Here is a 13,525-nt window from a genome sequence, read left to right as displayed (position 1 = left end):
TTTTTCTAACTAAAACAAATTTATTAGCGCTTAAGCGATCGGTACATTATTAAGATTTTAGAACATATATTTACTTCAAAAACTACAATGGATATTGCACTTTAAAAAAAAATATATAAAATAATAATAATAAAACAATTTTATTTAACTAGTAAGAGTGACATTATTTCTTATATCATACGATTACACTATTTAATAACGTAATTTTTAATTGCTTTATCGTTAAGTATTCCGGTTAACTCAAAAATTATTTTATTATTGTTTGTTATTTGTACACTTTACAATATATATACACATATATTTATATTTGAGTACCTACTTTTGAAAAGTAATTTTCAGAACACTAAATTTGGGTACTTCGATTTATGTATTTCATTAAATTATAACTTATTATATTAATAAAAAAAATGTGTCATCAAGAATGTATTATCTATTACTCTATGGTTTGGCTCCAACATTTGTTTTAGAATTTTCTTTACGTTCAACGTTTTTTTCTTCCATGAAAATACCTGGTGGATGTTGCACCTGTCGGCGTTTGCCTGTCCACATTCCGCCGTAGCCGTAAATGGTTGGATCTTCGCCACCAGCGTTGATATCTTCTACATCCGTTGTGTGCTCTGCTCACTTAGTGTTGACTGTTGTGCCGTCGTTTGTTTACCTACGGTCCTCATGTAGTATAAGCACCTGAAAAAAAGGGGTGGTGGTAATTTTGTGTTTGTTGTTCATTAAAACAATAAAATAAAATAGTGTCTTCGAAGGTCTCAATATTTTTGTACTCACCAATTAAAGTTTTAATCTTGTTCATACCGTCGAGGACAAAATATTTAGTTTTCGTGAACGTTTTTAAAATAATTTTTTGTAACCGTTACATCCATAAAGTAAATCAGGTAAGAACGTAATAATAAATAATTAGTGGATAATCGTAAACACTATGATAGTGCGTGTTAATAAGAATAAGCTTCAAGTATGTAAGGTATAGTAAAAATTCGCTAAAAGCCACTGTATAAGTGAAATCGTAAAAACTTTACTTAATTGGCATTTAAATATTGTTCTTGTCACCTACCACCTACGATTGCAGTTAAGGATATACATGTTATGTATACCTATTACTTTTTACAACTATGAGTAGTAAAAAAAAAAAAAGTGCCTCAAAGCATACAAAGCATGTGTAACCATGTTCTATTCGTGTACAAATTATAGTCCTACCTACGGTTTCACAATCGTCGAGAAAGTATCTTTTTACACTCAAGTTCAAACGAATACAGTCGACGAATCCGTGTTAAGTATAAACGGATCCACTGATATCCAAAATGTCTTCTCTTACTCTTCCTAACAATCCTCATCGTCGTTTAAAACGAAATTGGTCACGACTCGAGCGACCTAATAACTAATAGGTAACATAAACAGTAATTGAATCTAGTTGAAATAGTGTCACTGGACACCTTCTTTCACGTCGTCCTACCACTATAAAATGTTCAACAAATGTTCTCATTGTTTTTAATATTACAGATTGTAAATATATTTTTAATGAAAAAAAAAAAGTATAAACGGAAACAAACTTGTACCTATTATACTAATAACGAGGTAGTAAATTAATTTAATTACCTGACCATATATTTGCCTAATTTCAGAACGGCATAAACTCAAAATAAACAAAATCTACAATTCCTTATTTGGTATTATTTCTGGATTCCTACACTTGTGTTCTCATTTGACTGTATTTGTATTAAGTAAAAAAGATACCACTGATGTAAAACGAATAAAAAAAAGTGCGAAATTGTAATTGTACCGTTAACAAACGTATTGTCGAAAAAAAATGAATTCCTTAAAAACATTCCAAATATACGTCCATTGTATAAACATGTCCAAATACATAATATATATTTTAATATAAAATATGGACTAATTCTTTCAAATCGAGAACATGATTAGATATTTTGAGGATGATACTGCTAATCTAACCTAATCTAACAAACGGTTAGCCACAAATTAATAATAATCACAACAAATATTAATAGAAAATTTAACATGCGAGACCTTTTTTTAATCCTATGTTTTCATTAAAATACATTAATAACAAATATTAACAATAATTACACTCGTTTACAGCCAAAATATCTTCAAATTACTGAAGCATAACAATAAAACATTATGATCGATGTTTGTTTTTCTAAACGTATTATAACTATTGGGATTTTTGTTTTATAAAGACGTTCCCGATAAAATGTTTAAATCGTAAACATTACAAACGGTAATTGAGTCTCTAAAGTAGACGTTTGTTTTCTAAAATTTAATTGCTGGTTATAATTTGTCTTTTTTAAGGACTTGTTTTTGATATCTTGTTTAATTCTACTCAGATAACACGCATAAAGAAAATAGCAGCCTGTGCTAAGTTAATAGTGTCTTCAGATTTGTGATTGTATATTGAAACACATATTTTTTAAGTCCCGGAATCTTTACAGACCAATTTCACGGTCTGAATTGTAAACTTAGTGTCAATATAATTATTATCGTTTGAACAAAGAAAATGTTCGGTGCAATGGTTACCGTAGACTTAACACAAATATAACGTTTCTGGGCTGCATAACGAAATGTAAATGTCCGACAGCAGAGCCACTGTGCACTAAAACAAGTACAAACGAGTACCTACTACCTATAAAATAATAGTAGGTAACAATTACATGATTACATTTTCTCATAAATTCAACTCTCGTACCTTGCGACGAGTTTATTAAAACTTACTTAACGTTCTTGGCCAAATGATGGCATGTGAAAAAATGACCAAGGTCAACGACTTCATAGAGAAGAGGAACACGAGGGGCAATGCTAGTCGAATAAGACTCTTGATATCGACGCGTGGTTTCATTATACATAATTTACACGGTTTGGATTTATATTTTTTTATTATTAACGTCTTCCCCGTGCACAGTGCACTGCTACTATAGTTCAGTCAGTTATCGTGGGTATTATGTATGTATGTTTATGTATAATACATAGATTTACCTGTCGTGCTCGTATTATATGCAAATGCGTGTATTTTAAACCATGTGCCCGTTGGCCCCTAAAACTGTATGTTTACAACGGTAAATTGAACGGTAAGAGGGAAAAACAACAATAACTAAAAATCGCATCGGATCATGATAAAAAGGTAAACCTGTTCGCAAAGTAGGTATAACAATAATTACCATGGAAATCGAAGAATGATAGTCACGAACACGGCTCGAGGTATATATGAGCCGAGAAAGTCTAATGAGAAAACAAGCGGGATAAATTACAATTATCACAATTTACAGACATGTGTTACTGGCTAATCACATAAGCGAACAAGACGGTCGCTCAAAATAATATGTACACAGTAATTTTTGACACTATATTGAAAACGCTTACGATCGGTCACGGCTTACGATCCGGTTCCATTCATCTTAATCTTTGTTAACCGTCTAAGATCAAAACAATTATGTCGCATTAACAAATTACAGAGATTGTTGAAAATTGAATCCATTCGTAATACTATTAACACAGTTATCAGAATACGTACTTATGATTCCTGCGCGTTTTAAAATTCCAAACTATTACCAAAGACCAACACAAGTAAACTCTCTTATGCTTTCGTTTTTAATAAAAACGTTTTAATGATGATTCTGACATTCCCCCATTATACAATTTGTTATATCTACAAATAAAATAATAAAAGTTACCTATGTGAATGTGGTCAAATATTTAAAACATGAATTGTGCTGTTGTTCTTATAGTGTTACCCTTATTTCATACATGATGCTTACATATTTTTTGTTTTTGTAAAGTGTTAGAGCCGCTATTAGATTCAATACTTAACTTTATACGTAATAAGTTAATATCACTTAAGTATTGTTAACCTACACAGTGTTACCAGTTGCGCTGTGTTACCAGTTGTTGGATTTTTTTATGTCATTATACGACTTAAAAGTAAGATTAAATTTACTGAAATATAGATATTATTTATTTATATGTCTTGAAATACCTAATGCCATAGATTAATGATCATATATATAACACATCTGTTATAAACCAAGTCAGACGCACATATACCTATTTCAATTGTAAGGATATTGCATTACCAAACAATTTTTACATTTCAGAGCCAAAGTGTTTCACTAACATTTTTAACCTACTGTTTTTACATTATTTCACATTAAAATTTCAATTGGAGGGTTCAGAGAAAAAGTGGTGAACCAAGTCCATCACAGCTGATTTTCAATAATTGGCGCCTAAATTTTTTTGCATAATCTACTTTGTGATACATCGTATACATGTTACCATTTTGCGGTATTGAGATGATCTAAAGACTTGGTTTACCGTGATATGGAAAGATATTATATAGGTAATAACCTTTATGCCTATTTTAAGCAAAAAACCGCAGTGTGAAAAAATGGACTTGGTTCACTTTTGAACTGAACCTTCCAATTGTAAATCGTGTACAATGTAGCATCATTGGAAATATTTAAATTTGGATTTAAATCTTAAAATATAATATCGAAGTTTACTATATATTACGAAATGGAATCACTTTTTGCAAATAAAACATAGAAGAAAGACAGTAAATTACCTATTTATAACAATGTACCATGCGTTTTTATACATGTATTACTTTCTACTAATTATGAAATTATCTTTTATTCAATGCAGAATGATTGAAAATTCTCAACACAAATAGTGAGGAATGATTGCAATTTATTTACAATAATAAATGTAACTGATCAACTCGGAAAGTTATTGGCTAATAAAGTATAATTGTTGTTATTATTTCTTATGCTAGCATTCTTCATAAGTCACAAACAAATTAGTTTTATTAGTATTACACTTACAGAAATAAAATAATACTTACCTTCTATAAGGCTCGGTTCTTAATATATGAGCAGTTGCACAACTCACAAAATGGGGGGGGGGGGGGAATAACTGATTTCCTTACCTCAAAATGTCGGATGGTCCGATGATTATTTAGGGGGAGGGGGTACAACAATTGAATATTTTAGAAAACTTCTCTTACTACAAAAAAAAAACAAGGGTTTGTGACCGAATTAACCCGACCCACAAACCAATAGAAAACCCTGAAACAAAAAAAAAAAGATTACCAGACTTAGGGACGTGTACAAGGCAATTCGTAATTACAACTTATAAGCGTAACTTTTTGAGTTACATGCTGTAGGTAACACGTGTAAGCACAAAATGTATAAATAGAGATGCGTTGTTTTAGACATAAGTCCACATTTAAGTTTAAAGTAATTTTATTTATATTTTTTATTTATAGGACATTACTCAATGGAATAACACAATTATGAGTAATGAGGGAAGAGGATTTGGAAATAGCGTTAAAAGTAATTCGTATACTTATTTGTTTACCAACCGTTAAGTGTAAATAATATATTTATGTACGCTATTTAATTTGTATTTAACTATTTAAGGTGGTTATAGTAGGAAATGGAGCAGTTGGAAAATCGAGTATGATCCAGCGTTATTGCAGAGGAACATTTACTCGGGACTATAAGAAAACAATTGGTGTCGATTTTTTGGAAAGGCAAATAGAGTGAGTTCGCGATTACAATAAAAAATAGTCCATACCTTAACGCTAATAAGCATAAATTGTAAATTTACACATTCAATTTATAAAAAATGTTTAGTTTAAAATTTATTAATTTTATACTCTTCTTGAAATATATTTATTCTATATGTATGTATAATATTATTCTGGGCCAATTTTTTTAAAATTTCATAACTTCAAGTTGCTCGTGTTTTTTTCTCAAATCCTGATTTTAGCAAATTCAACCCTGCTACCCTCTAATAATTCAGGGGTTTTAATTCTACTATGAACAAATACTCTAGGTATCTTTTTTAGTACTTACCTGCCAACTACGAGTACAAGTATAAATTAAATGTTGTACCAAGTTCAAATGTATAATAAAATGCATATCTATCTGTTTAAATTAAAGTGGATAATATATTGTTTTGTTTGAATATTTACAAATTAAAAATATACATCAAAACAACAGACATAATGTAAGTTTTTAATAGTAGTAGTACCCACTATGAAATATAGGCATTTTTTTTTAATTTTAACCCAAGGTTTTATTGAAGAACAATGTACAAATTATGACCTTGATGTCTGTAATTATACGTTATAATTTATACTTATTAGATGTAATGGAGAAGACGTCAGGCTTATGTTGTGGGACACAGCCGGCCAAGAAGAATTCGACGCCATTACAAAAGCATATTATAGAGGCGCCCAAGCGTGTGTATTAGCATTTTCCACTACGGACAGGGATTCATTCGAAGCAATTCATTCTTGGAAAATAAAGGTGTTTACTTTGTTAGCTTACCCAGCTTTGGCTTCTATTCAGTAACTCATTGACATTTTATTGAAAAAAACTTAACGCTTACAAAATTAATACTAATAAAATGTAGTATGTATCTATAATTATTTTACCTAAAATACTTTTGTATTTTCTAACTTCCCAACCATAAAACTACTAACAGAAAATAACCATAACCAAGTCTCATTGGTCTATCAACAATGTATAACCATATACCATATCGTATCTTATAAGAAATAAGTTATCATTTCAAATTTTAATATTTTTCAATAAATAATTTATTGGGGTGAACTGTGAAGGAGTTGCATTTTTCTACTTTTGACCCATCTAAGTAGAAATTGCATGCGATTTCGGATCTATATCTGAAATACTTATTGTGACCCACACAAAAAAAAACACTTATTAAAACCAACACCTTTTCAGCTTTCGCATCAAAGCAACAAATTTAAATGAATGTTTTTTTATAAAATGTACTTTTATTTATATAACATAAATGATATAATATAGACAGGCTAATGATCTAAACTGCGCCAAAGCCTTAGTTAATATAAAAAAAAAACAGTTTTTTTAAATATGATTACTTATGTAAAAAATTGGGTATGATTTTGTTACATAAATTATAAAATTATGTTTACATTGTAATAAATCATTCTGGATTAAATTATTTAATAGTCAAACCACATTTTTTTCAATCAATAATAAAGTAAAAAATATTTAACTATAGAATTACTATTTCTTTAACAATCATAGTAGCCCCATGTATATGTAGACAAATAATGCATGAAAACAACAGACATATGCTTTTTACCTAATAATGTACTTTATTTATTCTTTAAGGGTGTATGGTCATAACTTTTCGCTTGATTCTCTCTTCCAATATGCTCTATATTCTATAAAAGGTGTATGAACAGCTTACAATACACTTATTATGTAAGTTTTTACAATTGCAATGCTGTTTAAAATTACCTTATATTGTTGTATAATTGTTGATGTACAAGTTACTTATATTTAAGCATTTAAGATAGTTAAAATATTATTATAATAAGTAATAATTCATTTCCGTTTGGAAATTTTAGGTAGAAGATGAATGTGGAAAAATACCAACGGTAATAGTTCAAAACAAAGTTGACCTAATAGAACGCAGTACGGTCGATCCGTTAGTATTAACATTTACTACTATCTTTTTTATTTTAAGTTGAATTGTTGAAATAAAATTGTATGACATCTCTGTTAACAGACAAGAAGTTGAAATTCTTGCACGATCCTTAGGATGTAAATTAATTCGCACATCAGTCAAAGATGATGTAAATGTCAACAATGTATTCAGATACTTGACTTCAAGATGTTTAGTTGAAATACAAAAGGAAGAACAAGATTACATGTCTGGAAATGGACTACACCAAACTTACACTATAAGTACGTACATTTAATTTATATTACATAAATATTGTAACCTACATAAATTTAAAACAACATTTTCAGTAATAAAAAAGTTTATTGCTGAAATAAAATATAAAATAAAATGTCAACCATAAATAACTATATTTACGAATCCCAGTTCTACATTTAATTCATCTCATCCACAGTAAGGTACTAAACTCCAAACGTGTTGCAACAGCTATATCAATTATCAAAATGTTGCACAAACGACACATGTTATTCATAACAGTTTGCTGGTGTGCCTTAAATGATAAAAAATATTGCTCTACTTAATTGATTTTAATCAAATATTGTTATTATAGTTTGATTACACTTATTCTATTTAAAATATTAATTTTTATGTACAAATTTTAATACAAATATTTGTTTATTAATGTTGTAGGTTCATTTGGTGCTGTGCCCTACAGGAATAAAAATGCATCAGCAACTATAAAACTGAGACCTGGAAAAATAAGACAAAAAAAGAAGAATGTCTTTAAAAACTCTTGTGTCATACCATAAGCATTAGATGTTTGAATTTCAGTGCTTACATCAACACAAAATATACATATTTTTGATAATGTAATATCATATATTAGGAAAATAAACAACATAGTTACATAACACTTAATTTTATGTGATTAACATGATATTTGATTTATGATCAAAATCTTAATAAAATAGGAATACATGTTTATAGTTATAATTAATATGGAATGTATGTCTTATAAACATCAAGCAGTGCAATTTTTTAACGCTAGTATATATTGCACTATATTTTACTGATCTTCACAAGCCTCAGTTACACAGGTGCTATGAATAATATAATCCAATAGTCCTTGTAGTCGTTTATGAATACGTTTTTGATCATCAAGTGTACAACCTAAAATAGCTGTCTCAAATACTTTGTTACCGACTTCATGTTCAGATGAACTACAAGAAGCCAAGTAAGACTGACAGTAAGATTTGGCAGTATCAGCATCCACTTTCAATGTGTTGACCATATTGTCAATTAAATTATTCACCTCTTCCAAACAATTTTGTTGACTTTCGCTCCTTGTAGTATGCACTGTAATCTTAATAGTGTTGCAACGGTTCACAATACGTTCAGCAGCCTGATAAATATCATCTTTATCAACTGCAAATAATCAAATTTAGCAATCATTATAAACAAATAAAAACAGATATTCTGAAGAAATGTGAGTTTTATTATTATTTTACTGAGAGACTTACCAGAGTTAAGATAGCTTAAAGAGTCTGATGTTTTTATAGCGTCTATAGTTGTGTACATATTGTCGATATCTTCTTCCATTTGTAGAGCTTCTCGTCTAATACTTTCAACAAGCAATTCTACACGGTCCAACATTTTAATTAAGTGCTGTTTGGAAGAAGTAGGCTCAAAATCATCATTAGACATTATGACTTCTCCCGCGTTTTCCATAATGACTACATATAAATAAACATTATTAACAACATTTTAGTTTAACAAAGCAGTGAAAGAGCTTATAACTAAGAAGATAATTCTAATCCAATAGTTTGCTATTGAATATAGCATAAGTAACCCATGTAGAACTATTGCCTACCCCTTCTACGGAAAAGGTTTCCTGATGGATTCGCTAGCCAAGACGGGTCGCCGGTGGTAGGGGAATAGTGGCTTCTTTTCACCGGCAAACGGAGCACCTATGACTGAGTGACTAACCAGCGTCAGTGAGTACCTAACTAATTAGTATTATACAAAGTTCTTACGAGATAAAAAAAATGATTTGACTAGAAGTATACATTTCCAGTAGCATTGAAAATAATTATTGTCACGGACGTATCTACATAGACACAAATTTCATGGGTACTAAGGGTGCTTAGCGCCCAAGGTTTGTTCATATTATTTATCTACAAATACCATTGTAGCCATAAAGAAAAGTCTGTTGATGCATGCAGTTAAACGAGTGCTTAAACACACCCGAAATTTAAGGTGAAATTGTGCAAACGAGCGTTGACATAACTTAATATATAATATTATACCAAATGAAGAAACTGATTCAAACAATTTTGATGGCATGACTCACGACTGTTTTGGTTACTGCTTATTACAATAATATAATTATACTTACTGATGATTGAAAAATCCGAATTTCAAATAACTGTATTCGAATATGCTCACTTATAAACTTAGAAAAATAAAATCACAAGTTCATTGAAAACAGCAAATCGAATACACATTACACAAAATATTAAAATAAACAAAAAAAGTTGACGGTAAAATGATAAGGTCGAGGTTCGCAGTTTATCACTAAACGCAAACGACAATAGCAGTCATTACTTTCTGGTTACTGATACAGCTGATACAGTGTCCTACGACGTCTTGACAAATATTTATGGATATTGGATAGGTAAAGAATATTCTAGGTTGTTGTGTGCAGAACCGAGAACATTCTAGAATTTTCTCGATACCTAATCCGTATTCGTAACTTTAACTAGCTCACAGCGGCCAGCACAATCTTTGAACGATTTTAATTCATTTACAATGCCCTCTGGTCTGACGAGATTCATAATAAAATCCAACAATAACTACATCTTAATAGAGGCGACCGTGCCTAATTAATCAAATAAAATATTTTAATTTGTTATCTTAACAACTTTAAGAATTTAATTATTTAGTAACTTTATAGTTGACCAATCGAAAATGAGGTATAATAATGTCATGAATCATGATAGCAATGAAGTAAGAATAATTTTATAAGTAAAATAGTATGGTAATTGGTGTGTAATATAAAAGACTGAGTGGTAAAACGATGAAGTTATAAAGAGAGAGAGAACATGGATTCAATACTTGAGTTTTTGTAGCAGCTAGGGCTCACGAAGGGTATTGGCAAGCCGTGAATCAAAAAAGATAAATCTTTGATTAGTCAATATATTTTTACTTGCAGTAAGAAATATGCCAACATTCAAAGTAAAGGTTTATTGTTTGATCTATTAAAGTGCAGCTTAATCCTAAATTTAGTACTGTCTAAAATATCTTCAATAGAAAATTAGAATAAAGGACTAAGATTGAAGTTGAATAAATTATGACTCTTTTTTCGATTTTTTTCTAGCTATATATATATATACATAGCTATAAAACTAGTTTAAATGTAGTTAAATTAAAAATAACATTCACAAAAATTACTTTTAAAAAAATCATTAAGAGAGAAGTAACTTTTAAAATGTTTTAATTACAATTTTTACGGGGGTTAGATAAAACTTTAAACTAGTTATTCCTTGTGAGTTTTTCGGAGTAATTATTACCATACATATTATAGATAATTATAAACACATATTGCACTACTTTTCAAAGTAAATCATTGAGTTGTTTGAGCCTTTTTGAATTACTAAATAGTTATTATAAATTAAATTTAGCAATGTAATTCAAAATCAAATTTTTAAAAAAGAAATGATTATATTAAAATAAGAACATTAAAGTGTACTTATACTAATTTGATAGTTAATATAATTATACCTATATATTTAACTTAAAAAGAACTTTAATAATTTAAACTATATTTAAAAAAAAAAAAACCATTTATTATGGATAACTGAATAACAAAAGAATTACTTGATTGTTGACAAAATCTTATCTAAATGCTTACGTTTAGAATTTAGAATTTTTTTATGCTGATCAAGTTCAGTTTTACTCATACTCCTTGGCAGCTCATCTTCATCCAATAAAATTTCCATTTCTTCAGCGGCTTTACTGAACCAATTTGTTGAAGTTGTATCTTTCTTTGCTTTTTCTTCTAACATACTAATTTCTTGGGCCTGTTTAACACAAGTAAAATAATTTCGAAGAATACGTTGCTCAACCTGTAACCTAGGTAGTTCTTTGTCCCTTTTCATTGTTCTTAATACATTAAGATAAATATTTTTTTTTTCTGGAGTGCAAATGAGTAACGACAAACCAGTGTTTGAAGCCCTCGCTGTACGACCACTGCGATGAACATAAATTTCTGCTGTTCTAGGAACATCATAATGTATAACACTGTTGACACCGATAATATCCAAACCTCGAGAAGCAACATCAGTAGCTAACAACAATCCACGGTCATTAGCACGGAACTTGTCTAAATTTTTAAGCCTTTGTTTCTGTATCATATTAGAATGAATAGGTAATGGATTTAGTTTAAGAGTACTAAATACACTGGCTAATCGTTTGACACAACTTATGCTATTACAAAATACTAAACTTCTTCCCGGGTTCTGTTTCAAAAAGTAATACAAATAACAATCTTTTTCATTAACTGAACATAATACTTGCATTTCATTTACAGTACTAGTAATACCACAATTATTTTCCGTTAGATTTATTACATGAGGATTTTTCATTCCGATCAATTCTATTAAACTTTTAAGTTTATCTTCAGGTGTAAGGTTTTTCTTCTTTTTTTTATTTTTAATATTCATTCTATAAGGAGCTTTATGGACCATAGCCAATGTTGCTGAAAACACAAAGTTTTGACGTTTAGAATTTCTTTTTAAATTTATTTTTTCAAGCATGAGATGGAGTTCTGGAAAATGTGCTGTTTCAACCATACGGTCAGCTTCATCAATTACAAAATACTTAACCTTATTAATTTGACTTAAATGTGGCTCATTTCTTTGTATTAATTCCCAAAGACGACCCGGAGTTGCAACAACAATTTCTGGACCTCTTTTTAATAATCGTTCCTGTTTTTCAGTTGATAGACCCCCTACAATAGCTGCTACACTAATTTTGCTTAATTTTGCTATATCTTCTATGTGCTTTTGAACTTGCATGGCTAACTCACGAGTGGGGACAAGTATAATAGCCCAAAGCTTTTTATTACTATTATGTTTATTATTTGATGGTAAGTTTATAACTGAAACACAGCCTAATCCATTTTCATCAAGTTCCATCATTTCAGGTACATCTTCGACACCACTAAGAGAATTTGCTTCAGAATCCGAGTCATCCAAGTCTGATTCTGATTCTGAATCAGGTTCAGATCCTTTATTTGACAATCTAGCATTCAAAATACCATTTAAAATAGGTATAGCAAAAGCCAATGTTTTACCGCTACCAGTTTCAGCGGCCCCAAGAATATCCCTTTGGTCATTAATTGCTGGAGGAATTGATTCCAATTGAATTTTTGTAGGTTTAGTAAAATGTTTTAACTTGATGGCATTCAAGATTTCTGTTCGAATATTCAGCGCTTTCCAAGATTCCATTGTAACTATACATGATGCAAAATATTAATTATTTTTCCATAAGACTACCGAGTATGTTTTGAGTTCAAAATGTATGACTTACATGAATACCTATAAGCTATACAAAACGCAGTTTATAAATTAAGTGACAATCGATATATAATACTTATTACTTCACGAATTCAAATTCTATTTCTAATTTGTATGGTACACTTTACAGTTTATAGTTTACACTAATAATTATGATTTTTGAATAAAATTTTAAGAAAATAATGATAACAGTATCAGACTTAAACAACACGTGGGTAAAATCAAGGTTATAGACTGTTATACAATAACGTCATTTGTGCCACAAATCACAACAGTGTTCACTGTTCGAACGGTTATAAAAATTCAAATTTGGTATGTGGTTTTATATTTTTTAAACGCGCAATAATTTATATGAAAAAAATCATGAATCAAATAATCTAAAATTTAAAAATAATCTATAAATTTTATATTATTAAAATATGATATAAATGTATTATTAAAATAACATAAACCTAAAACTAGCAATT

The 13,525-nt window shown here is 29.5% G+C and overlaps 3 protein-coding genes across 3 annotated transcripts; 1 reads left to right on the top strand and 2 right to left on the bottom strand.

Annotated features, from left to right (window-relative positions):
- Positions 1-573: 573 nt before the first annotated feature.
- Positions 574-8,400, top strand: LOC126840700 (ras-related protein Rab-23). The gene is made up of 7 exons (XM_050576608.1): positions 574-887; positions 5,288-5,354; positions 5,442-5,563; positions 6,173-6,335; positions 7,427-7,506; positions 7,588-7,766; positions 8,173-8,400. Exons 2-7 carry the CDS (start codon positions 5,322-5,324, stop codon positions 8,289-8,291), a joined length of 696 nt encoding a protein of 231 aa, XP_050432565.1. The 5' UTR covers positions 574-887; positions 5,288-5,321; the 3' UTR covers positions 8,292-8,400.
- LOC126840702 (BAG family molecular chaperone regulator 2-like) lies at positions 7,756-10,125 on the bottom strand. The gene is made up of 3 exons (XM_050576610.1): positions 9,878-10,125; positions 9,003-9,215; positions 7,756-8,907 (listed from the first exon to the last, which is right to left on the bottom strand). The coding sequence occupies exons 2-3, from the start codon at positions 9,208-9,210 to the stop codon at positions 8,549-8,551; spliced, it is 567 nt and encodes a 188-aa protein (XP_050432567.1). The 5' UTR covers positions 9,211-9,215; positions 9,878-10,125; the 3' UTR covers positions 7,756-8,548.
- An 868-nt stretch (positions 10,126-10,993) lies between these two features.
- On the bottom strand, positions 10,994-13,238 carry LOC126840689 (ATP-dependent RNA helicase DDX24). Its single transcript, XM_050576591.1, has 2 exons — positions 13,072-13,238; positions 10,994-12,994 (listed from the first exon to the last, which is right to left on the bottom strand). Exon 2 carries the CDS (start codon positions 12,987-12,989, stop codon positions 11,355-11,357), a length of 1,635 nt encoding a protein of 544 aa, XP_050432548.1. The 5' UTR covers positions 12,990-12,994; positions 13,072-13,238; the 3' UTR covers positions 10,994-11,354.
- Positions 13,239-13,525: the final 287 nt, after the last annotated feature.

Source organism: Adelges cooleyi, unplaced genomic scaffold, assembly GCF_023614345.1.
Source record: "Adelges cooleyi isolate 19-005CV unplaced genomic scaffold, UGA_ACOO_1.1 ACOO_flye_CR_arks_rails_tigmint_CR_PRNA_376, whole genome shotgun sequence".
In the NCBI taxonomy this organism is placed as follows: domain Eukaryota; kingdom Metazoa; phylum Arthropoda; class Insecta; order Hemiptera; family Adelgidae; genus Adelges; species Adelges cooleyi.
Note: the sequence above shows the minus strand (reverse complement) of the source record. Positions and strands in the feature narration are given on the sequence as shown.